Raw genomic sequence first — 24,819 nt, 5'->3', positions numbered from 1 at the left:
ATGCAATATTGGAACACAGATTTGAGCATTATCCTCGTAATTTAAATACGTAATATCTCGCAACTTTTTGAAGAAAAATTTCTCACGACGTGTGCATACAGAACTGAAGTTCAAGTGGCATCGAAATTCTAAAAAAATTGACAGTTGTGTATCCATACGGAGAGACTTATTCTCTGGCACAAAGTTAAATAATTCAACTATTTTATCACCTCTCGAGATTCGTTTTTATTACCCGTAACATAATGGCGCCTCAAATATGTTTACGTCTCTCGGCTACACGATCGAGTGTATTGAAAAACTTATAATCGTCGATTAAAGCAAGACGACACTCCATTGCTCGCGTGTTTGTATGAGCTTTGAAATCGAACACCGCCCCGACACATAATGAGCCGATGATATAAGCTGAGCGTCAAAGGCCATCGTCGTGATTTGGTATAAAAATACGATTGAATTTTTGGGGGTGGATCGCGTAAAATGCAGGAGTTTCAGTTTTCGGTGCAATCACTTGATATTGTTTCGATTTTGGAGCAATCATAAAAATATTACTTCCTATCAAATCTTGCAACGACAAGATTTATGATTGACGACTTTATACGAGATTCCAATTTTAATTTCCTTATCTCTATAATATCATGTGTCATAACTTGATCCGCTATTTAAAAGTATTTTTTCGATGCACCTGCAAATATTTTTAATGACCATTATCAATCATCCTTACTCCATTAGAAGGGCGGATACAAAAATTGTTATAAAAAGTACTCTTCTGATCAGTTTCTGATTCATCTAATATTTCCTACCAAGGGTAACTGTTGAGTATTTGTCGTTATACAATTTCAATCCTTATATAAAATAATTAATTTTTGATGAGGCTTACTTTAGTATAGTTGAATTTCTTTATTACTGTGGTTTTTATTGTTTCCGATTGTATCATGATCTAAGCGCCACGAGTCAATGCGGTATCATAAAATCATCATAAACCGACTTCCTGAAAGAAAATGTAAGCCGCAGATGTCAGCATACAGCTCGATACGTATACAATTCCACGTATACACGCGCCGCCCGGCATTTAAACGTAGTCTTATATTATAACATCTACATTCATGAACAAACCCCTGTGTATTGTTGTGGGCTTGACTCTCGAGTCGAGGGGGCAAACACAGTCGGCGCGAGCTGCAACGCTTAACCGCAGGGGGTAGCTCACTTGTGTGCGCTGCGTCGAGCGCGGCTGATTGCGCAAAATATGCGCGAATAAAGTGCGTGAATACATATACGGCTTCGCATAAATGCTCGGTGACAATGACACTTGGAAAGTGGCTCAGCATTTATCCGATTAAGTAATGTGGGCATTATTCGAGCGTTACCGGCACATAACTCGAAAGGGGTGTCTGGCCTTTGGTTATTTATGTATGCGCGCGTGCCTTTATTCGAGACAATATTTTCCGATCGTATGAAAATTAACAACACGATTCTCTCAAGTAAAATCTCAAATGCCATCTCGCGACCGTTGATAGCCTTAGGCGTGTGCGAAGACTTTACTTACAAACGTCGGTCGATAGATTATTGCGAAAAATTCCAGAAGCCCGAACGTCTTCCCGGCACCGAATCCGAGGCACAATCATGCTAATGGATTGGGACTGATAGCTCGCAGTAAGTATGAGCAGTGGCGCGCGCGCGACTGACTCGATATACTTATATGAGCAGATCGTCAAGATTGATTCGGGTTATACGAACGTTTTGAAGGGCCGAGTCTATTATACGTGTATGTGTGTCTGTGTGTCGAGTACAAGAGACCGAGTTGCTTTTCTATTATATATCCTAATAGCACAGAGAGAAAGAGATTAGACGCGCGTAGTCAAAGGCGAGCATCGACACTTTCACCCCGCGCGCGCGCGTGCGGAAGAAACGATAAATGGCGCAATAAAATCCGACCACGCTCCGTATTTGACCCCAAATGCATCTCATTATAAATGAGATCGACGGGTTGTGTGTACTCGAGCTAGGACATTCGTGTATGCCTAACCATGTGTTCGGAAGGAGAATTTATTTGAAAATTTTTATTTATGGCCATGCGGTTTAGACATATAGTTAATGGATGCAACGCAAGACTCGCGCATATGTCCATTGTTCATTGACAGTCGTCCACGATTATTACAAAGTTTTTAAAAATTTACGATGATATGTGTAATAAAAAAAAAATTTAATTTCATTTTATCAAGATATTAACTTACTCGATGAGGAACCATTCGCTCTTTGTCTCATGTATCGATCATAAACTCAATCATAAGGATTAATTTGATGGTGATATTCTATATAGTGAAGTGTCTCAATTAAGTACGTTACAAACCACTATAATAGGTACTTTAATGAATGTGATCATAGACTAAACAGATCTTTCTATTATCAGTATTCTTCCCACGCCGTATACATATGCCTTCGACCGTATTTACGATCCCTCAAGAAGTAGAGAAAAAAAAAGGTCTAAACTCGCACGCGACTGCAACTTATGATGCCTCGAACCCTGCTATAATACCGTTGATCGTCGACGACGTTCATGTGTGCGCGGCTGCTTTCGCACTTCTAAAATTCTCGCGGGGCTACTTAATTCCTATATCTATATACTTTGTATATAAATTTGACTGCAGATCTGTGGCGTAATCGTAATGTTTTTTTTGCTCGATACTACGCGCGGCTTCTGCGAGACGATCTTCTACATTCTCACAATCTTCTTTCTCACACAAAAACTAAGGAATTTCGCCGGCGTGAAATTTCGTGATGAACCTGCTTGTCAGATTTCAATGTGTGTCATACACGTCGTGCACGCATCAAAAAGCGTTAACAGCTGAAATCGTAGACTTGATTCGCTGCTTTTGGGTCTTCGCTTTTGATAGCTGTCAAGTATACACGGTAAAAATGTTTTTCTTACATCACTATCATTTGATACATGAATTTTCGATTCTCACGCGCTGAAGTCTGTAAATGTCAAAAAATCTTCGCTGTTATTTTATGCATTTTAACAATTTATTTATTGAAACTTCAACATCGTACATATTATAATTGAACAACGACTGATCTCTAAGTACAATGTAACAATAACATGAGTAATAATTTGTAAAACATTTATTTGTATAGTTTATAGAAACTGTAAAACTACTCAAAGTTTTACCTATTTACTTGAAATATTGTGTACATTTGCTGTTTATTCTTACGTACTTCTAATGAACACATTATTTAGACTTTAAATTCTTAAATATCCATCATATAAATCTAGATCATTTTCCTTTTTTAATTAGGAGTTGATATTTGCCACGTATCTCTACAAAAATGTTGTAATTTTAATTTTAAATAGTTGGTCACATTTTCAACTTTAGTTAACATTTTTATCTTAATCGAATGATTCGTAATTCTAACAATAACAATAACACTTAAATTTAATACTTTTTTTCAGAACACATAATTCTCTTTTATAATTTTGGTGTTTCGTTCAATCTTTGCACTGGAAAATGTTTTTTACCGCATCGTAGAAACTGCGTTTCCTGTATCATGAAAAAAAGCTTGTCACAGAAAGCCTACGATGGAGTAGAAAAATTTGTTTCAGTGCAGCAGACAATTTTTTGTAATCCCAAATATTGGAATGTTAAAGACTTTCAAAGAATTCATAAATTTTGATTCAATATTCGATGAATAATCTTGGAGGCGTTAATATGAAATTTTATTCTTCTACAGCGTGTCAGCGAGAATCAAATTCAAAAATTTATCAATAATAATCACCTCTAATGTTATCAAACGATGCACACTCACACACGCAACATGCTTAATATTCAAAGTTCAATATTCATTCATCATTAACGTATCGTATAGGAATCTCATTTTTTTTGTAATATCTTTTTGACTTTTTTCAAATCGTAACAGCAGTTAAATAATACTATGAACACGAGCAACCACACAGAAACGTATAGCTTAAAAACGCAGGTAAAAAATTGAAGCGCGTATAGAACATTGTGCGTGACGATCTTTGACGAGCTACGCGTGAAAAAAAATCTAGCCTATGTCGGTGTAACTTTTTCGCGCGTCCACCTCCTCCTCGACGAGTTTCTTCGGCTCGACGACGACGCTGAAATTGCTGCTGCCGATCGCGTAGACACTGTCGACGCTGCTGGCCGCCGACTCGGTGTTGGCCAAATCCTCGCTCGATCGGTAAATGCTCTCGCCGGAATCGGTCGAGCCGAAGAATCGCTCGCTGCTCGGCTTGGCCTGCAGACCACGACTGCAGCCGACGTGATGATGATGATGATGGTGATGATGGTGATGCTCCGCGGTGGAATCGCGACGCACCAAGGCGAGCCTGACGAGGGTCATGAAGGGCATCTCGAAGCAGCAGCTCAGACAGAGCGAGACGAACATGGTGAGGCAGAGATTGCCGAAGAAGGTGTGCAGTACGCTGTAGCCCGTGAGATTGCCGGAGGTGCGGGCGCTGCCGATGTTGTAGAGCAGAACGATGTAGTGCGTCAGGTAGGCGCTGTAGGTGAGCTTCGACAGGGGCACCCAGACGCGCCACGACAAAAACGTGTTCACCGGACCTGCGCGATACGCAAAATCATGAAAAATGGATGATCCATCATTCGTCCATGATATAATTTCGTTGCAATAATCAATCCTACCGGCGTAACCGTTGATGCAGGCGAAAATAATCCAAGCCACGGCGCCGGTGAAGACGTGCCTGTGCAGACCCGCGTAAAAGCTGGCCTCCCACTTGTTGTACGGGTAATCGTTGAAATACATAGCGCGTGGGCCGAGCACAGCTGCGAGTCCTACCGCCGTAGCGACGAGCCAGCCACATGCCACGCATGTCTGTGCACACAGAAACGACGACGATGATTATGCCTCGTTAAAATTCGATATTAATATCTCTCGAAATGAATAAAATCTAATGTAGGACGAAAAATTCGAAAGATTCTTACTCTGTTCATTCTAATTTTATAGTTTTTGGTTTTAAATAGAATGTAACCGAAAGCCAGTCCTATTATGTACGGCCCCGCTCTCGTATAGACTCGTGTGTAAATTTGCAAATAGACATTGGTGACGTCCATTAAACTGCGAACAAAAACGTTTATCCGAATCAAAAATAAATGATAATGCGGAATATTTATCTTTTCAAAGCACATATCATTGATATACCGACTTTTTGTAATAGAGCATAGTCCCGGTCAAATTTAAAAAGTAAGTGATGCCAAAGGGAATCAGAATGGAGGCGAGTAAACCAGTTCCAGTGACAACCCAAAAGTAAACGGCCTTGTTGCACTTGAGCATTGGATAAAGAAACAGCGGCGAGATCCAAAGCAATTGCATGTCAACGGACAAGTACCAACTCTGCGACATGCACTGCGAACACACGATTGGAAACAGAAAAATAGCTTTCAAATATTATAAATAATTCTTGTATCAAAAATCAATTTTAAACTCAATTAAAATTTACCATGGTTTCGAGGTTAACGTAATTGTTGACGTATAAAAGATTTATCCACCAATTGGCGCGGCAGTTCTCTTTGCTGGAGTTCACCCAGGTGTCCCATTTCGGGCCAGAGCCCAATTTTTCAAACAAGGTCGCGTAAAAGCCCACGATAATCGCGTAAGCTGGTGTCAATCTACGAAGGTAAAGTAAAAGAATGAAATGAAAAAGAAAAGATGGTAACAATTTTTAATGGACAAATGAACGAGAACTAATTACCTCAAGTAGCGATTCAAGTAAAGATTTATTACGCTGAAAGTTGGAGTGCCGTCCTTGCCTTTTTTGGCCATTAAAGTGTATGCCAATAGAATTCCACTGAGCAAGAAAAACGTATCTGTGACGATGTTGCCATTCAGAATGAGCAGCGAGCTCCAATCTTCGTGCATCTATGAATTGATACCTCTCAAAATTATTATTTATCGGGTAAATGTCCATTCGTATTTATTATTTGTTTATTTTTTTGCAACAATGTAACGCCCGAGGATAAATTCACAGCAATTGTAGAGAATCTATACGAAAATAAATAATAGAGATCGCACATTCGTACAGTCGAGTTTTTATGAGTAAATTTCCAATGTGGAAATATATACCATTTCATGATGTGCGTTCACCGAGAAACGCATCATTCATTAAGATTTTCCATGCCAATTGTCGCGTCGTTTAAAACGCCATATGGAAAAATACGTCAGTACAGCGTTATAAATGCAAGTTCTTGCATCGATGAAAACTCGAGAGCTGCAGTTTTGCTGATTTACGCTGTCACGTGGGACCACGTGTGTCCCCCCGTATCAATCCAAGTAATGAAAATGTGCTCGTAATCGTAATCTTAATTTTTTTCGCGAGTTTATCTAAAAAGCAGCGAGAATTCAATTTTTAATTCGATGATAATACACAATCGCTCGTACAGCTTGGAAAGATCGAGCTCAGGGCGTTCAAAAGTTCATTCGGCGCGTGCCACGCGAGCTTGAATCCAAGCGCACGTTTATTGCAACGATGTTCCATGAGAGCCCGAAAGAGAAAAAGCACCTCGAGGACGAGGCGTGTACTTGATTTTTAGATCTACAGCTTTGATCTCTGATCCGCTGCACAAAACCGGCGATCGGATCATGGCACACACACACACACACATACACACACATACATGCGAGCGCGCAAATATATCCCAGCAACAGCAGCGAGCAAAAGTGAAGGCCACTGTCAAACGATTCTAATATTATTACTTCATCAGCTTTAACAGGTCTTGGTCAAAAGCTCGTTGGCCGTTTGGAGGCCGCGTACGAGCCTATGTACGTATATACGTATGAGCATCGTATGCGAGCGGCTCGCGATGCGCTGATATCGTCGTCTCTCGTGTATAAACTACGCGCGCAAAACTTCACTCTCCGCCGCGCTGCGATCTGCTGCAGGCGCATACAACAACGAAAACGATCGTCATGAATCATGTCGGATAACATGCGAGCGCGAAATACTACTACAGTGTTTGGCTCGCACGTGCGTAGCAAAACTACTACTACTATAGTAGGCTTCGATGCAATGGCGATGCGCGCGGAGAAAATAGGAGGCTGCTGCAGTGTCACGTGTAAGGCAATAAACGCGATTGTGAGTATTTACGTCGTCGTTGCCGATGGCTTGTGGGCATTCGAGGGAATATCATCTCCTCTTTTTTTCTCCCCGTCATTGGCCTACTTTTCATTGTATATACATATGTACGTGAGTGCGGTGCATGCGTGAAAACGTCTCTTTGACGGATAAAAACAGTTTTTTCCTGGTCACGTGACAGCACATACATAAATCGCTTTAACAAGCGCGCGTCACCATTGAGCAGTTAATAACCGCGTTTTCCAATCTGATTTTATCTCATCTTCGCGGATCGCGTCGCATACAATGTGACACGAGTCGTGCCTCTCTGTACGCTTGCTATACGTGTATTCTTCTGTGCATGTATGTGTGTGTGTGTGTGCGAGTGTGCGTAAAATTGATCTTTGTGCGGCGGCGAGGCTGTTGCGTTAATGCGAACAAAATTGGCAATTTCATCCTATCAATGCCTGGTAATTCCCAAGCATTTTTATCGCACGTATACAAGTATACAAACGATGTTTTTATCGGCGCCACACAACGATGGCTCATTTGCATCGCGAGAGCCATAACGGTTTGAAAATAAAATGACTTGAATAATTCTAATAATATCCAAATGTTTACATCGTGCTTGCACTTAAACAATTTTTTCACTGATAAAGTGAAAGTAATCGAGAACGATTTCATTACCTTTATAACATGATTCTTGGCGAGTTTAACTCCAACGACTTCCAAGTAAAAAGTGTGCCCGTATATGATCCAGCAGATACTGAGATAGCGAAGTCCGTCCAAACACGGTATCGTGTCGCCAGATCGCTTAGTGCTCAGGAGCTTTTGACCATTCGTGTGGAGTGAAAATGCCGTCAACAGCTGATGTTTTGTATCTACAAGTTGGAATCGAATAATAAATATGTATAAGAAAATTTTATATTTTCGAATAACGAAAAATACTTTTGGCTTGTAATGTATATGCGCAGCTTTTGTTTTTTATAATGCAAGTGGTCCATTCGCGAAATGAGATTAGATGCGATGAGATGTGTGAGTTTATGACATGCAGTAGAGACGACGCGATATGAGAAAAAAAATGTACGGGCCATTTTTGTGCGTCGTTAATCGTTACATATCGTAACGATAACGACAATCGTTGTATAAGGGGAAGTCGAATTCAAAGAAAGTATAATATGCATAGGAGAGGGAGACAAACACACGGGCGGACGAATCAGGAGAAAACAGATAAGTCGCATTAATAAAATTTAATACGTATTCTCACTTGGACGATGTAAATGAATCGTAAGATTTGAAAATCCATCTGAAGCGCATGACGTTCTTATGCGTACCTTTGCGCTTTGAGTCCTCGTCTTTGTATTTCTTATGCAGATCGTAAGCGGTACTGGCTATAATGATCGCCGCGAATACCAGCAAGACTCCTCTGTAATGCATGAAAATCGATCGATTTAAATATCTTGTCTAACGCTTCATGAAATATAAATTGTATATTATTTCCGCTGTAAGATTCTCATTGTTATTCAATGAAAAGTCGAAGAAAAAAAAGGTCAGGCTTACATGTAAGTCCAATCGAAGAAATCGTACATATTTTGATCTGTTACATCGGTGTGGCAGGAATGAGAATTGAGATCGACCGCAAAATCCAAACGCCCGTCGACTTTGAGCGGGTCGAGCGCAAGCTCGAGAGCTTCCGAAATCTCGGAATAGTTGCAGCTTGAAGGTACGCACCACATCCATTCGTAATTCACCGAAAAATTTAGGTCCTCTTTCAAATTCTAAAATTAAGTTATTTTATTACAATTAGTTCGTTTTGATCTTAATTTGAAAAATCTTACCGATGCCTTGGCAACTTGAATGAGTAGATCTTTCATATCCAAGTCTCGCGAAACTTTAGGCCCTTTCAATATTTCAAATTGCACAGAAGCACTGCAAGCTTGAGCTTTGAACGTCTGGTCGGTTTTAATCTGGAGGCATTCGTCGTAGTTTCCTAATTGTTGAACGTTACCAGTTATGACTCCAGGAGGCATTTTCGCCGAAGCATCAAACACTGAAATTTTAATTATCATTAAAGTTTGCATTGATGCATTTTTAAAGCCATTAGACATAATATTGTCGATCAATTTAAACATTTTTATCATTAAAATACGATTAAAGATCATCTGGTCGTGTGATTGGCAAAATGGGAACAATTAATGAGATATTGCAATTAATCAATTGATTGGATAGAAATTAATCGAATTATGTTTTCGAATGATTGAATTAAAGTGGAATTATTAATTTTTGCATAGTCTATCAAAGTTCGAAAAGAAATTTCGAAGCGGACGCTATATCTATTTTCCTCGAATTATAGTAATTACATAACAATTTGTCCGGAAGTGTTGATCGATCTCTTCGCCACCGTTACCGCGAGGGTGTGGAAAATTAGTAACATGAATGATAGACAGTTTACATGGCATCAAACGATTTGAATATATTTGAATGTATTTGACAGCGACATTAGTGGATCAGGAAGTAAACACGGGAGTCTGTCATCTCCGTTCCGGAGCCAAATCGTAAAATCAAATTCTTGATAGGCAACTTGATGACATTTGTCTCGCTATACATAAAATATTGTCAAAAATAAATTTGTAAATACTACTACGGCTGTAAAATTATGATCGACGTCAAACGTCAATGAGAATAAAGCGTCACTTTTACCAATTATCCAATTGTTATTTGCTAAGAACATGTGATCTTGTTCAGACGCAGTAAGTTTATCTTTCGAGAAGCATCGCGAACGAGAGCATCGATATTTTGTCTTGCACGACTCTCTATGGAAAATCGATGCGTCGGCTTATGAAATCAGATTTTTTCCATTTAATTCCAGTAAGTACTGCACGAACTTTCATCGCAATTGCTGATGCGCACTTTACAACCAGCTCCAACGCGCGCTCGAAACATGTGGGCAATAAATCTCGCATCTACGATTATTCTATGACAACTGCACTGCTGCAACGCGAGCACCCGAGAGCAGCAGCAATAAAAAATATCTTCTTCTTAGTATTCGGTACTTTAGATGATATTGTACTCGAGAGCTCGTTATACGCATTTGTTTGACGCATGAAAATCTCCGATGCTGCTAATGCATGATTAGGAGAACCATATTATACATTAACTCGAACGATAATGAATTGCTGTGCATCAGTGACGTTTTTACATTTTTTTTTTCTTTTTTTTCAATCGCCGCAGATACGAATATTATGTTTACCGAGTTATATGCGTGTATACTCGAGGGATTGTGATGTATCGCCTAATCGGAAACAATAAAGCCATGAATGAAAATTTTCCAAAACATTTTATGAGATTTGTATTGTTAGCGGTTGATTAGAAAATGAAAAAATGGAAGCACCTACGATTGCTTATTTAGTGGAAATATATTAAAATGATGGTTTCGAACGAAGGTAAAACTGTTTTGGTAATGTTTAATTTTTACATAAATTTCACAATTGACATGATGACGTGAAGTCAGAAAATCTTGAAATGTTGCAATTGAAAAATTGTTGTTAACTATTTTTCATGTCAAGAGATAAATGTAGATTAGCTGTCTTCTATGAATAATAACCTCTTGAGCTATAGAGCCAAATGTCTTTCAATAATAACTTTTATAATGCAATCATTAAATATGAAAAAAAGCTCTCTGGCCAATAACTGGTTACTGTTACATCTCTGTAGTAAATTAAACTTAAAAATACGCAGTTATGTTATTTTATATCGAGTTTAACTTTCAAAATATGTCTATTTTCAGTAATCGAGTAATTACAAAGGAATTTAAGTACGGGTTGCTCGAAAAGTTTTTAATTTTTCGAAAAAATTCGGTACGTGAGAAAATGATTACATTGGACGATCTCATCGACGTATACCGAAAGCACAAGGACGGTCAATGCTCCTACCTGACCCATTTTCTCCTCTGGCACGTCTCTTCATTGCTGATTGAATAAAAGGATTTAGTTTTTTTCTTAACATATTCACGATCTATACTTGGATTTAATGGAGCGCCAAATTTTACGTAATTTTACATAATTTTACATGAAAAAAATTGAATAAATAACATTTGGCCTCCGAATTGCTCCAAGGACTCGTGCAAATTTTCAAGTAAAGATGAGAAAACTTATTCAAGCTCGACTGCCAAACTTTCATGTCTCGTTCTGTCAAAGTATTTCTTCGAACACGTTCGGTTCTAATCTTGGGTCGACGTTTTTCAAACTCGCGCGTTCAATCGTTGGCATTGGTCCGCCGCGAGTGTTGATGCGTTCAAATTAATCCTCTCGCGCACGCAACAGTTACCCCGCGGCGCGTGCCTAGACACACTTTAATGCATTGATTATCGCGGCAGAATTTATTGCCCTCGCGACTTTACGTAACGCGTACCGCGCGTTGGCAGCTCGCGAGCTCCGAAAAATCGCGTGGCCCAAAACAATCGCGATAAATCATCGTTGACTTTTGGGGGAGGTTATAAAGCGCGAAAAAAACAAGTCGCTCCTCGTTAAAAGTCTAAAAATAGCGCGCGCAAGGCTCGGGCGTGCAGCAAGAAGTCGCGCGTACGAGCATTTTTCGTAGGGAAAACTAAGCGCTCTCGGTGTTACGTAAGTGAGCGGCGGCAAACGTACAAAGATTATCGAGATTTTTCACGGCACCTCGATTCGACTCGCGATATGCACCGAGCGATAAGGATAAACGTATCGATGACCCCACTTGAAATAAGAAAATGGCCATCGACGAGGCAAAATGCAGCGCTGTGCAAAAGAAAAAAAAGCTGCGCGCGAGGGAAGCGCACACTACAGGTCACACGCAGTCTATAGCGCCAGCACCGAAATACATATAAGTAGGTATACAGTATAGAGACTGAGAGAGAGAGAGAGAGAGAGAGAGAGAGAGAGAGCTCGAGTCGTGGGGGCAACGTACCCTAGCAGAATCTGCGAAGCGCATACCTGCACTTCTACTACGACCACTACTACTACTACTACTACTACTACTACTACTACTACTACTACTTTGCTCACTATTCTGACGCTGCATTTTTAGCGCTTGTAAATAGAAGCGGCGTAGATAGGCACACCTCTACTCAAGTCGCGTCTGCATGTGTGTGAGTGCGCGCGCGCGCTCAAAGTGTCAACCAGTTCGCTGCAGCCCAGCAGCATAGCGGTAGCATAGAGGCGGTGGATTTCAGGGTCGCGGATGCGCATGAACACACATGTGTATGCGCAACTCTCTTCACTTCGTAATACTTGCCCTTGACACTGAAAAGTGCGTGCCTGTGTGTTTCTTCATTTTTTTTTCTCTTTTCGTTTTTTCATTTCTTTCTTGTATTTTGCGTGCGCGACGACAAAAGCCGGCAACGGCGATGGAGCGCCTATCGCATGGAGCGGAAAAGAAAGCAAAAAAAAAAAAAAAGAAAGAAAAGATCGCGAAGCGCGGTGTCAATGACATTTACGAGCTGCCGCAAGCACATAGTATCGGGTGTCGTCGATTGTTTTTTCAACATAAGACGTATACGAACGTTGCACATTATCGCGAGTGGCACATTGTTGCGTTTCTCGAACGCACTGTAAAAAATTTCATTTCGATCGAGCCACGAAAGAGTCCAAGTTCCATTATTTTGCGTTGGAAATAATGAAAAAAAAAAATAGTTCGTAAATAAACAAGTGCGAGAATTAAAGCGAGTAGTGAAACGAATCCTCTTTGGTCAGACCGATCCTCTTTGATAAAATCAATAACGTCAACGCGATTCGCATAGTTGGAGCAAATTAATCAGCGGAGCACGCACAAGTCGGGAAAATTCAGTGCACCGCTAACGATTTCGGCGACGAATATAAAAATAACGAGTTGCAGCTCGTCGTGTTTTGTTGGCTGGTGCGCATGATTTTGGTTCGCTGAAGCGAAGCTCGGCAGAGTAGTGGCAAGACAAGCAAGCAAGTAAGTAGCAAGCTTAGCTGCAGCGAGCCCGAGATTTCATGATTCTCGCGCGCGCAAAAGGTTCGTTGAACTGTGAACTCTCGAAAAAGTGATATTAGTATTTGCCCTACGTACGCCTTTTTCGCGAGCTTGGCAAATTTTTTTCGCTTGTTAAAAAATCGATCAATCTCTCTCTCTCTCTTTATAGTTGCAAAATGCTGTGGCTGTCAACGACCGCTGAGAGGAGGAGATTTTCTTTCGAATCACGCAGTAACAGATATATACCGCGCTGCTAAATTTACGTAATTTGTACATTATGACGTAGTGTTATGACCTAAAAACTGGTTTATGACCCTTGCTGCATCTGCGCCGGTCGCGTAGCGATGCGCCACATATATACATATGCATAGATGATGCGTACAGTTTTTGGACGAGTCGACCAGATAGCTGACTATATAATCGATGCGAGGAAAACAAATTTTAATGTCATTTTTTTAGCTAAAAAAACACGAGATTCGGGGCGCGACTCATTCTTTCTCTTTCTCTCGAGATTATTCATTGGTCAGATTTAGATAATCGTTGTCGTGTTATCGTTCGTGCTTCGTGGATGCACTGATACAGTTGAATTTTTTGTGCTGCCGACTTGCGGATATGCGCAATATCCAACTACTTACGCGGCGGGTGAAAAATAAACCCGCTTATCCGCCGTTTTATCGACTGCATGCATGCATGCGTGTGTACATTGGTGAGCTTTTTTTATGATGCAGAAATGAAAAAAGTTGCAAATTGTGAAACGTCCACAGCGCGAGTCATTAACCTTCGATGCGTAGTTGCAGTGAAAAGAATTTTTACGGTGATCTTAGGTGAAGTGTGTGAATGTCCAGAAATTGCAAATCACTCAGGTGCATTTATGGATCTGTTTAACAGATTGTTTGAATAAATGTTCAACTAGCTTATATAAGTGTTTTAAAATACTTTTTTTTTAACTATATGCAAGGAAAATTCATATCTTTTCACGCGAAACGGCTACACTATAGATAAACAAGAATCACTGAAAGATGTATTGTAAAAAGTTAGAGATTAACTGCTACGAACCTATGTATAACATGTTAAATTGCGCGAGAATAAATGAAATGATTTAAACAAAAAATGGTTATTAGAGTAAATGGAATATAATCGTAAAGAGAGATAAAAAAACGCACTTTGCAAAGCCCAAGGATTATAATTGCGCAGTTCTGCGAAGTAAATCTTGCTATCCCTGATGCACTCTTGGGACGCACCCTCGGTCGGGGCGAATGGCCTCGATAGCAATTCGAGCAGGGTAGCCTCGGGCCGAGGTACCGTGACTCCTTCGCTCGAGCCTCCTCGAGCTCCTCCTGTCATCAACACGCCGCTGGTGACCAAGACCAAAATCATGCCCCCGGAGAAAGTCATTTTTTCCTTGGATTACAGTAACGATTGTGCGCGCGTCCGAGTTTTTCTCTTACAACTTTTCGGCTTTTCCTCCCTTCAAACGTCACTTGTGCACATTGTCCTTTTTTTTTACACGAAGCAAGTCAGTTTTCTCTCACTCGCCGGTGAATTTTGGCGCGGTCGGCGTTCAAAACTCGAATCGTTAGATTTATTTTGAAAGAAGAACGGGTCGTCCTCGAGCGGCGAATCAAGCGTCAATGATTCGAGCGGTGAAAAAATCAGAAATGACAGCGAGGACGACGCGAAGAAGAAGAAGAGGAGAAGGAATAAGCCGCGGGCGCAGAACTATTATGAGTGCGGCCGCGGTCTGTGTAAATGCCGTATAAATGTGGCTCTGTATGCGCTGCGACGGAGGCGGCGGTGGCGTCGGTGGCGCGCGGCGAGATAGAAGCGCGCCGATGAGACACAGACTACCGGCTAACAATTGATCGTTCCTTTATATACTACTACGAGCCACAAGCCAGCGGCAGCAGCAACAGCAGCAGTAGTGCCGCGCTCCGCTGCTAGCATATATATATCGATGTGCAAGTCGGCCGCCACCGCTGCTGCTGTTGCTGCTGCTGCTGCTGCCGCTGATGTTGCCCTGCTCCACGGCTCGACAGCAGTAGCTTTCAAGTAGTGTAATATAAGTAATTCAGCGCCAGCCCAGGCGAGGGGACAGAGCCAACGGCCAACCAGATACGCGATGACCAAAAACCGGGGACTTTGGCACCGCCAATATTATAGGTAGAAAAGCTCGTACGCGCGCGCGAGCCGACACTGATTCGGCGCAAAGATCGGTAGCTTCCAAAAATTTATTGCGTGATTCTTTGAGCTTCGCTCGTTTTTGCCTCATTTTTTCTCGTTTTGAGGATATGTCGCTGCAAGAGATAGAAACGTTACTTTGATTAAAACCGAGGTATGGGATAATCCCTTTAAAATTATCAAGTACGATAGGATCAGCGGTCAGGCTGCTTGTCAAAGTGTTTGTTCCCTCCTCTCGATTCCATAATACTTATCGTTTTACCAGCTATATAACCGCTGCAAATCTTGTTTCATTGTGAGTTATTTGAAATTTCGTGGAACCAATTATGTTATAAATCAAAAACCAGGGATGATTTTAAAATTAACTACGACTTTGACAATCTCTATTATTCGAGAAAAATTCGTTCATCAAAATTAATGTGTCATTACATTTTTATTGCCCTCTAAAAATAATATATTAGTTTTAAATGTAGGATTTTATACCCGCTTCACTGAAACTTTCCTATCACGATCCGAACTCCTACTAGTTGACGTTAATAGAACTTCATTCGAGAATATCGTTAAGGTAGAAAACTGCACGAAAGAATGTCCGTTAGAAATATCTGATCAAATGATACTATTTAATTCTGCATTTTGATTCATTTAATATGGATATATTTAATTAAATGGCGAGACTTGAAAGTTTAAATTTAAAAAAGTCAAGTCCTCTTATGTGGATAAGCATAATTTTCATTATAAAATACCACTATTTTAACCATTTTTTGAGAGAACACTTTTGTTAGGGAACTGCTTGCTCATAATTTATTATTTATAAAATTTGTAAAAATACTGATAAAAATTGTAATTGTTATTTTTATAATTATATACATACTGCGTGAAGACTTTTAAAAAGTTTCGCGGCAGATTTTCGATTTATTTGTCCAAAAGACTATACAACAAACAACCAATGTGGTACTAGTGTTAGAGTAATTATAATATGTTAGTTACACCAACCAGTAACTGTAGAGAAGACAAATTTTTTTGTTTTGTATTATTTGGATTTTTTAATTAATGTTAAACAGATTAATGAGTGAAAATAACATTAAAACTTAAAAATAAGTTTTGATGCTTTTCATTTTTTCATGATTATAAATAGAAAAAACTGATTTTTCACCTTACTTTCATTATAGTAACTAGCAATAATTGAATAAAAATAATTAATGCACTTTAGAAACATTTATTTTTGTACTTCAAGTTTTTATAAGAAAAATTTTAACTTTAGTCAATTTATTTATAAAAATTGCCAATACTTTATAACATTATACGAGTTAAACACTATCTCATATTGTTATTTTGTTAATAATACACATATTTGCATCAGGAGTCATATCAAGCAGCAATAATTGACTTAATTTTAATTTACATAATTACTTGTATTAACACAAGGTGATAACAAAAGAAAAGTAACAATAATACCATTGAATATTAACAAGCTATACCGCGATGCAGTGCATAAAATCACAATACCCGATACTTGCAGTTGATGCAGTGCTATACAAGGAATGTTAAATATTTCTCTAACTATTCATGCCAGTAAATTATAATAAAAAATTGTAATAATTGGTACTAAAAGTATGACATTAGTCTTGTAAAAAAAATAATTACTGTTCTTTTAAGTAGATTTTTGAATAAAAATACAATCGGTAATAGGTTTTACCATCCAAGCTCTTTCAAAGCTTTTTGAACATCAGCAAATACTGCATTTGGTGACTTCTCACCGTCAAAACTATAAACTAGTCCCAACTTTTTGTAATGTTCAACAATAGGCATTGTGCCAGTAATATATGTTTCATGTCTCTTTTTTAGTACTTCTGCGTTATCATCACTTCGACCACTCCCTTTGGCACCTCTGTTAAGACATCTTTGCGTGCAGACTTCTTCACTGCATTCAAAAAATAGTACTCCTTTCACATCTGTTTTGTCAGACATTGTCTGTAAAAAAAGTTAATAAACTTAGCCATCTCATTTCTTGTGTACAAAGAATTGAAAAATTCATGCAGTGACTATATGAGTTATATAAAATTTTAGCACTATACAGTCACCGGTGGAACATACTCTATAACAATGAAAAGTTTGTCTCAAGATTGAAAAAATAAAAGCGACTCACCTTAGTCCAACCTTGGAGATTATCCTCATTTCGGGGGAAACCGTCAATGAGAAATTTGTTGTGGGGCGACTCGGACTCCTGCATAGCCCGGTCGAGGAGGCTGCAAGTGATCTCGACGGGCACTATGGTGCCACTCTTGATGTGGCCCTCGATAAGCTCACCATACTGCGAGTCCGGCTTGGCCCTCTCCTCCCTGAGCAGATCACCGGCCGACAGATGCACGTAGCCGTACTTGTCGACGATCTTGGAGCATATCGTGCCCTTGCCGGCGCCAGGACCACCGAGGATGAACAGCACTTCGGGCTTTTTCATTGCTCGCGAGAAGAAGGCTCGTTGCAGGCTCCTTAGCATACAAATGTTTGTGCTTCACTGATGCGAAAAACGCGTCACCACGATGCGCGCAGAGACACGTATACTCGCACACAGTCGCAGAGTCAGAAAGCGGACTATATGATACTTGGTATAGGCCGAGGCGCGCGGCACACAGACGACGGCTTATAACTTTCGCGAGTCACCGACGCACACACTCAAGTACCTGCGAGACTGTGTATAACGTATATATATAGTACGATGTGTCTACAGGCGAATTATCTATCACCTTGCTGCTGCTTCTGTATCACTGGTTTCGAGCGTGGAGTAGCCGATGACTACTTGCTGTGTGCGGAAACGACCTTGGGTCGATTTTTCAAGCCGATAAGTTTCAATTAACGAGCGAGTAAAAGATTACTAAAGGAGCGTGGTTGTGTCGTCGAGCACGCGATCGATTACAAAACTCGAGGCCCGAATCTTTCACACGACGACGTTGTATAAACGCCGGATTCGTGTGCGTCGTCTGCTCCGCCAAAGCGGCTAACGCACGCACAGTCGGCGTCGTCGCACATTTTAAATTTGCCAACTGTCGGCGCCAAACACTTTGTTGGAGTTCCTCGATCTTCGACGATCATTTTTATGCTCTTTGTCCGCAACTGAGATCCCGCAACTGAGGTCCGTAAATGAGATCCCAACTCCTCGTGAAATGCAAAAACTGCGTACGTATTTTCTGAAAAAATGTATATTGTGGAGTTGCAAGTATTTACATAAGCACATGCCCACGCTTGGAAAGCTTATTATTATTAATCGATCGAAGTCATATAAATAGCAAAATGTTTGTGCGGCTTTGCTTTGGCGCGTATTGGTGTTTGTGTGTACTACACTTGTGCCGCTACCTCCGCGATGTAAAAAGGAAAACACGTTTGTTTATGAAAACGTTTACTGACCACGTTCGTAGTATGAACGAAAATAGATGGAAATTCATACTAAGAGTGTCTGCAAATTGTTATTGCTCTCGACCCTCTCGACTATTTTTTACAGACGTTTACTCTCTCGATGAATAAAAATGACGCGGCAAAAACAGATACAAGTGATAACGTATATTATCACTATTATCTCTCTTTTTTATTTGTTCAAGTAGTTGTCAACGTTGGCATGTCATGCACGGCATTAGCATCATAGTAGAAAAAAAGGTCTCGGTCTACGTCACAATTACGTGTATTGTGTGCCTTGCTCATGTCCATGTTAGATGTTAGACAGAGTAAAAAAGTAAGCGAAATGATGATCAGCTTACTGCCAAATACAATGATTCTATTCATTATTCAGCCAATCATGAATTTTGTAAACACGTGACCGTTGCTGGCGCATGCTCCGTTTAAATTGGAGCTCCAAACTCCAAAGAGTAGGGAGAGTAAAGTGGCGCTGGCGCACAACACGCGACCTTTTCAAAACTCGGCGCAGCGATTCGCAATCTTGGCGAGCAAGAAGTCGTCTGCGTCGTCTGGTTCTGCGCGTGGCGCGCAATAAATCCCCTCGCATTATATTGTATATCTATAGCTATCATATGCGCGATACATACAAGTAACAATCGTAAAAGAGCAACAAATAAAATGAAATCAAATTGACCGATAGGTCGGTGATTAATACTTGGTCATGTGCATCGCTGCGAATTTTTCAACGAAATGACATGCGAGACATGCTTCTTAGCACGACACGTCGTTTCTGGACTTGAAATACACAATCTATAAAACTCGGACAGTCTATAATATAAGCAGAATAAAATTATAGCACAGTACGAGCGTGGCTCTAGTCATACGTCGTTGTCGTCGTCGTCATCGGCGTTATAGAAAACACGACCAATTTCAACGGCTTGCACATGCTTACATAATAATGAAACACGCTGCACCGTTTCTGGTACAAATAACAAACTGACGACTTTAAAATGCATCAGTGAATGATAAGGTATGAAGCATTCGTTTTATTACATGCAAGTATTCGATGAGACGAAAAATGTACCGCAAAACTACTCTCGTGACGCAGTGTCACGGCGATAGCCAAGAATTCTCACAAACTTTCAGGTTATTTCGTATAATTACTTGTGATTAATAACCTTTGCGGTTCTGTCGTGACAGTCGTGTTTGAGGGTATCAATTATCTTGCGTGACGTTTTGATTTTTTTTTGGAAAAAAGTTTAAGTAATGACAGCCTTTTATTCGAATCTTTTTCAGGATCATTTTTTAATTATGATTGTCGCTGGGAGTTGTCAGCGGCTAGCATGTTTCACAAAAGTGCTAAATTCCTTCCACAATGGTCTACAATTTTGCCAAAGAGGTGACATTTATGTATACAGGAAAATTCATTCATCCGCAGTTGTGTACATTTGTCCAAGCTCAGCCAACAAAAGTAGTAATACCAAAAAGAAACAATTATGTACAAATTATCCGCTGACAAATGTTCAAAAGCACTCCAAAGTTTCACACATACTATTAAAAAATGTAAAACATTATAGTATAGCAGCTAAAATAGTGGAAAAATCACCAGCCAAAGTCCAACCTTATATGAAACTTATGAGAATCGATAAACCAATCGGTAAGTTCAATTACTAATTGGCTCAAGTTATGCAACTTGTCAATTTTTGAAAAATCAAGGTTTTATTTATGAATAGGTTCCTGGTTACTATTTTGGCCATGTGGATGGAGTATAGCTATGGCAGCTCCTGCTGGAGCATTTCCAGATCCTGGGATGCTAGCACTTTTTGGAGTTGGAGCTTTTATTATGAGAGGGGCCGGTTGCACAATTAATGATATGTGGGACAAAGATATAGACAAAAAAGTTGGTTAAAAACTTTATTTTATTTCTATTTAAATCAGAATTATAAAATCTTATTTACTCATTAAATTTTTCTGTAGGTTGCCAGAACAAAAGATAGGCCTTTAGTTACAGGTGAAGTATCTCAAATGCAAGCATTAACTTTTTTGGCTGGCCAACTAAGTATGGGTTTGTTGGTTCTCACACAACTTAATTGGTACAGCATTGTTCTGGGTGCCAGTTCATTAGGTTTAGTAGTAATTTATCCTTTAATGAAAAGAGTGACATATTGGCCCCAACTAATATTAGGCATGACATTCAATTGGGGAGCCTTGCTAGGATGGTCCGCTATTCAGGGCCAATGTGATTGGACAGTGTGTTTACCTCTATATGCAGCTGGTATATGCTGGACAATATTATATGATACCATTTATGCTCATCAGGTAATTTGAAAACTTACTCATAAAAATTAAAAATTTTTTTTTAAATATTCTTAATAGGTCTCAATGTAGTACAAAATTAAAAAATTTTCTTTTATATATTTTTAATCTTCTTGTTTTTAAGGATAAAGTGGATGATATACTTCTTGGAATTAAATCTACTGCTCTCAAGTTTGGAGATAAAACAAAATTATACCTCAGTGGTTTTGGTGTAACAATGATTGCTAATTTGGTTGCTGCTGGATATTTTGCAGAACAAGCTCTTCCTTATTATGGCGCTGTATCAATAGTTGGAGGTCACCTTTTATATCAGGTACAACTATTTTAGTTTTCTTTTTAATCTAAATTTCATAGTAATCTTTTATGAAAATAATTAATTTACAGTTGTACACACTAGATATTAATGATCCAAAAAATTGTGCTAAGAAATTCATCTCCAACCATAGGGTTGGAATGATCTTATTTGCTGGCATCATTTTAGGTAATTTAGCTAAAAATACTATTAACAACAAAGTGACAGAAGTCGAAAATTTAAACAAACTTGAACAAAAGAACATTCTTTCAAAAGTTGCTGTTCCTCTTTGATCGAGTGAAAAATTGTAAATATTAGTTCAGTGTTTCAAACGATCTACTATTTGTAAAGATTTTTATGAATGATTAATGTGAATATCATTGTAAATATTTTCATTAAAAAAATTGTAAGAACGCCAAAGTACAGTTCTTTGCAATGCAAAGTGTATAATAAAATCTGTTTTATAAAAATAAATAATTTTATGTCAAATGTTTGTAAAATTTATTGTTTAACAGTGTATATTTTATTGTTCAACAATTGTATTTACAGGTTCCTCTTTTAAGTTTTCTACTACATTACAATTTTCATTATTTTTAACAGGTTCTATACAAGAAGTAGCAATGTTTTTCTCTTTGATTTTTTCATTACCACGCACATCTTTAATAATTTTATCAAATTTACCAATTTGAACTGTTACAGTGGTTATTTTACGATTTTCATTTGAACTAACAATTTTTTCTGTTTCCTGATTTGTATCATCATTTTTATTTTCTGTTTTTGCTAAATTGCGTTTTTTAATTGCTTCTTCATATTGTTCTTGATTCATTAAAGTTTCTTTCATTTTTTCATGATGTTTTAAATTTGGTAAAACAATGGCAATATAACCACCATCATGTGGCTCTTCTTTCAACAATGTTGGGTCTTTAATAAGTTTTTGGTTAACTTCCATCAGTTTTCCAATCATACAACACTTGATTGTAAAATTAGTTCCCTTATTAGTAGTGATCCGACATAAATTGGAATTAGCTTGCATAGGCTGTGCACCATGCTTTGCTTTTCCAGATGTTTTATTTACAGTCCTATCACATTTTTCAGTCACTTTGTATGAAAGCGTTTCAACATTTTCTTCGCCTTGAAGTAAAAAATGAGACGGTGCCAAAGAAATCATGCAAATCCTGTTACTGTGTATCATTACACACATATCATCATACGGCCTTTGAACGTCAATTTGGTAATAACGTTTGAAATACCTATCTGTTAAGCTTGGGTATGGGCCAGGATATAAGATGTTAAATTCTTCTAACATATCAGAAGAATCCATTTCCAAGGGGTATGAAAAACCTGGTTCTATTTCATCGTCAAGACCATCATTGATTTCATCGTCTGAAGATACATCTACATGATTTTCCTTTTTGTTTGTTTTTTCATCTTCTTCATCATCGTTTGTAAATTCTATGCAATTGTCCAATAATTTCATTTTTTTTGCACTTGGTTCTTCCAATTCTTCATCATTCATATTCACCGATATCAATGGTCTGATACCAAATACATCTTTTGTAGGATAATTAAGATTCGTAGCACCAAGCATGGATAAAATTTCACTCAAATCATCTGGTGAATTTAAAAGTAGACGCTCCAAATCGATCTGTGTATCATTAACCAAGTCACCATTCTCTTTTTTACTCTCCATGTTAAACTATTTTTGTATTTTATACAATTATAGGTGCTATACAATTATTTTCAAATGAAATTAATCACAATGATAAATGAAGTATAACTTATATAAATTATAAATTTTTGTGCCACTGTTTCTAGTGATGAAGAATTATTTATTCTTGCTTTGAACTAGTTGATCCAGCTGATTTAAATTTGTCTAATCGTTCTTGAGCTAGCTGACGATTTTTATTTCTCATATTTTCCCTCTAGAAAGATTAATCAATGAATGTAAAATCAACAACGCTTAGATTTGAACAAGTATTGATGGTTGTAAATTACTTACATTTTCTTTAATGCATTTATCCACTTCTTTCGAGAGTTTGGTGCATTCCCCAAGCCAATATTTGAAAGGATTCTTTGGAAAAATCACTAATGTAATAATGAGCAATTTATTAATTGAGATCAAAGTTACTCACTTCTCTCACACAATCTTGCATCTTATAATAAACCTCATTGCAAACAGAATTATGTCGAGCCAACTGACGATACTTGTATTCGGGTTCAGGTGGCATGACAGTTCTATGGTCCTGGAAAAAAAATGGTACTTTCAAACACCGCTCGAGCGTTATTTTAGATGAATATAACCTCAAGTAATGCCTCACGGCTCACTGCCCCTATACGCGGAGTGCGGACGGTAGAGTTGTAATTCACGGTTGCTCGTGGAGGCGCTTTAGTTCTGCGCATACTCATTACTCACAACAAGTCAAGTTTTTTAATCTTTGAGTATTTTTCTTATACTTAACATTTACTAATCATAAGAATATGAAATAAATAATGTACTTCTTCAATGATATAATGACTTGGTTTGGTTCACATTTATATGATCGAAAATTTATAATAAAAATGCTAGGTTTTCATCTATTTCCCATATAGGGTTCTATTAATATTATTCGGTCAGAAAAAATGAACAGCTCTACTTATGGACTGCTAAATCTTTTTTTTATAGGATTTACCCACAACCTATAAAAACTGACTGCACCACATGAAAGCTGAGAAACGCATAAAAACCATATTTTTGATTATCTTTCTAGTTTAATTACATTGTCATTTGTACGAATTGCGATCACAGCGAGTCGCGAGTCGCGCGTTTGGGCGGCCGGACGAAATTCGATACCTGATTTTTCAATGAAACTTCAAACGCCTGTAACTTTGGTTCTAATGAACGTAGATAGGTTTTATTACCCTCAAATTAAAGGTCTTGATCTCTACTTTGACGTTAACATATCTAAGATAATCGTCTATGCTCAGTTTTGTTGTAAAATATCGAAAAACAAAGCGCATATGCTGTTTTTCATCATTTTTTGAGTATATCGTGTGTGCACAATTCAAAATTCTTTTCGGAGGGTTCCCGTAAGTATTGGTTACTCATTATGGGTGTACCAGGAAGTGAAAACCGTTACTAAATTCAAGGTTTAGCGATTTTAAGTGGTTTAAAATTTCAATTTACATTTTTTTTAAATTTCCCCATGTTATTTAAATGGGAAAAAATCTGACGCGTGTGGCACTATCTAGAGTTAATTAATCGCGGTCGGACAGTGATGACAGTGAGCCGTCAATGACCCTAAAGTTGGAACTCGGTTAAATTTTTATTTTTGAGTTCTGAAAGCATAATAAATGGACATACGCGTCTAAAAGTACACGAGAAACCTACTGATGATCTTCAAATTGAGTAAAAAACGTTTGAATAAAAATTATTATTAGAATTATTACCGGTGGTCGAAAACTGGATTGGCAATTTTACCGAATCGTCCAATTTTCGACCAGTTCCGAATTAAAAATTGAGCTACGAAACAGATTTAATAATTTCCAAGTAGTCCAGTGCACTTATCTGAAAAATGCCTGTTTTTGGCAAAAATTACTAACAGTAAACGGC

General features: G+C 38.5%; 4 protein-coding genes across 6 annotated transcripts; 1 reads left to right on the top strand and 3 right to left on the bottom strand.

The window, feature by feature from the left end:
- Positions 1-3,071: 3,071 nt before the first annotated feature.
- LOC106650790 (nose resistant to fluoxetine protein 6-like) lies at positions 3,072-14,883 on the bottom strand. Its single transcript, XM_014368991.2, has 11 exons — positions 14,221-14,883; positions 8,923-9,134; positions 8,645-8,862; positions 8,419-8,510; positions 7,772-7,965; positions 5,726-5,892; positions 5,474-5,642; positions 5,180-5,379; positions 4,959-5,091; positions 4,659-4,848; positions 3,072-4,577 (listed from the first exon to the last, which is right to left on the bottom strand). Exons 1-11 carry the CDS (start codon positions 14,450-14,452, stop codon positions 4,039-4,041), a joined length of 2,346 nt encoding a protein of 781 aa, XP_014224477.1. The 5' UTR covers positions 14,453-14,883; the 3' UTR covers positions 3,072-4,038.
- Positions 14,884-16,347: 1,464 nt separating this feature from the next.
- On the bottom strand, positions 16,348-18,175 carry LOC106650952 (UMP-CMP kinase). The gene is made up of 2 exons (XM_014369246.2): positions 17,382-18,175; positions 16,348-17,206 (listed from the first exon to the last, which is right to left on the bottom strand). The coding sequence occupies exons 1-2, from the start codon at positions 17,730-17,732 to the stop codon at positions 16,928-16,930; spliced, it is 630 nt and encodes a 209-aa protein (XP_014224732.1). The 5' UTR covers positions 17,733-18,175; the 3' UTR covers positions 16,348-16,927.
- Positions 18,176-18,847: 672 nt separating this feature from the next.
- LOC106650950 (4-hydroxybenzoate polyprenyltransferase, mitochondrial) lies at positions 18,848-21,730 on the top strand. Of its 2 annotated transcripts, none has more exons than XM_014369243.2 (6): positions 18,848-19,652; positions 19,919-20,279; positions 20,356-20,522; positions 20,600-20,941; positions 21,063-21,251; positions 21,323-21,730. In XM_014369243.2, exons 2-6 carry the CDS (start codon positions 19,934-19,936, stop codon positions 21,521-21,523), a joined length of 1,245 nt encoding a protein of 414 aa, XP_014224729.1. In that variant the 5' UTR covers positions 18,848-19,652; positions 19,919-19,933; the 3' UTR covers positions 21,524-21,730. The 2 variants fall into 2 exon arrangements, with proteins under 2 accessions (XP_014224729.1, XP_014224730.1); XM_014369244.1 differs by lacking the exon at positions 18,848-19,652 and adding an exon at positions 19,732-19,834 and having other exon boundaries at positions 21,323-21,523.
- LOC106650951 (FAM206 family protein CG9288) lies at positions 21,714-23,612 on the bottom strand. 2 transcript variants are annotated; one of them, XM_014369245.2, is made up of 4 exons: positions 23,532-23,612; positions 23,363-23,473; positions 23,230-23,301; positions 21,714-23,152 (listed from the first exon to the last, which is right to left on the bottom strand). In XM_014369245.2, exon 4 carries the CDS (start codon positions 22,918-22,920, stop codon positions 21,754-21,756), a length of 1,167 nt encoding a protein of 388 aa, XP_014224731.1. In that variant the 5' UTR covers positions 22,921-23,152; positions 23,230-23,301; positions 23,363-23,473; positions 23,532-23,612; the 3' UTR covers positions 21,714-21,753. The 2 variants fall into 2 exon arrangements, with proteins under 2 accessions (XP_014224731.1, XP_023318833.1); XM_023463065.1 differs by having other exon boundaries at positions 23,230-23,315; positions 23,363-23,574.
- Positions 23,613-24,819: the final 1,207 nt, after the last annotated feature.

This window comes from Trichogramma pretiosum, unplaced genomic scaffold (genome assembly GCF_000599845.2).
Source record: "Trichogramma pretiosum strain Unisexual culture from Peru unplaced genomic scaffold, Tpre_2.0 scaffold19, whole genome shotgun sequence".
NCBI lineage: Eukaryota > Metazoa > Arthropoda > Insecta > Hymenoptera > Trichogrammatidae > Trichogramma > Trichogramma pretiosum.
Note: the sequence above shows the minus strand (reverse complement) of the source record. Positions and strands in the feature narration are given on the sequence as shown.

What these genes read in the sequence shown, in the direction of transcription:
- LOC106650790 (XM_014368991.2), bottom strand. Translation starts at nt 14,452, where the DNA reads ATGACTTTCTCCGGGGGCATGATTTTGGTCTTGGTCACCAGCGGCGTG. An exon ending in TACTTGAATCGCTACTTGAG is followed by an intron (nt 5,643 to 5,725) that starts GTAATTAGTTCT and finishes TTACCTTCGTAG; the next exon opens with ATTGACACCAGCTTACGCGA. An exon ending in ACGTTAACCTCGAAACCATG is followed by an intron (nt 5,380 to 5,473) that starts GTAAATTTTAAT and finishes GTGTGTTCGCAG; the next exon opens with TGCATGTCGCAGAGTTGGTA.
- LOC106650952 (XM_014369246.2), bottom strand. Translation starts at nt 17,732, where the DNA reads ATGCTAAGGAGCCTGCAACGAGCCTTCTTCTCGCGAGCAATGAAAAAG. An exon ending in ATCTCCAAGGTTGGACTAAG is followed by an intron (nt 17,207 to 17,381) that starts GTGAGTCGCTTT and finishes CTTTTTTTACAG; the next exon opens with ACAATGTCTGACAAAACAGA.
- LOC106650950 (XM_014369243.2), top strand. Translation starts at nt 19,934, where the DNA reads ATGATTGTCGCTGGGAGTTGTCAGCGGCTAGCATGTTTCACAAAAGTG. An exon ending in GAGAATCGATAAACCAATCG is followed by an intron (nt 20,280 to 20,355) that starts GTAAGTTCAATT and finishes ATTTATGAATAG; the next exon opens with GTTCCTGGTTACTATTTTGG. An exon ending in ATACCATTTATGCTCATCAG is followed by an intron (nt 20,942 to 21,062) that starts GTAATTTGAAAA and finishes CTTGTTTTTAAG; the next exon opens with GATAAAGTGGATGATATACT.
- LOC106650951 (XM_014369245.2), bottom strand. Translation starts at nt 22,920, where the DNA reads ATGGAGAGTAAAAAAGAGAATGGTGACTTGGTTAATGATACACAGATC.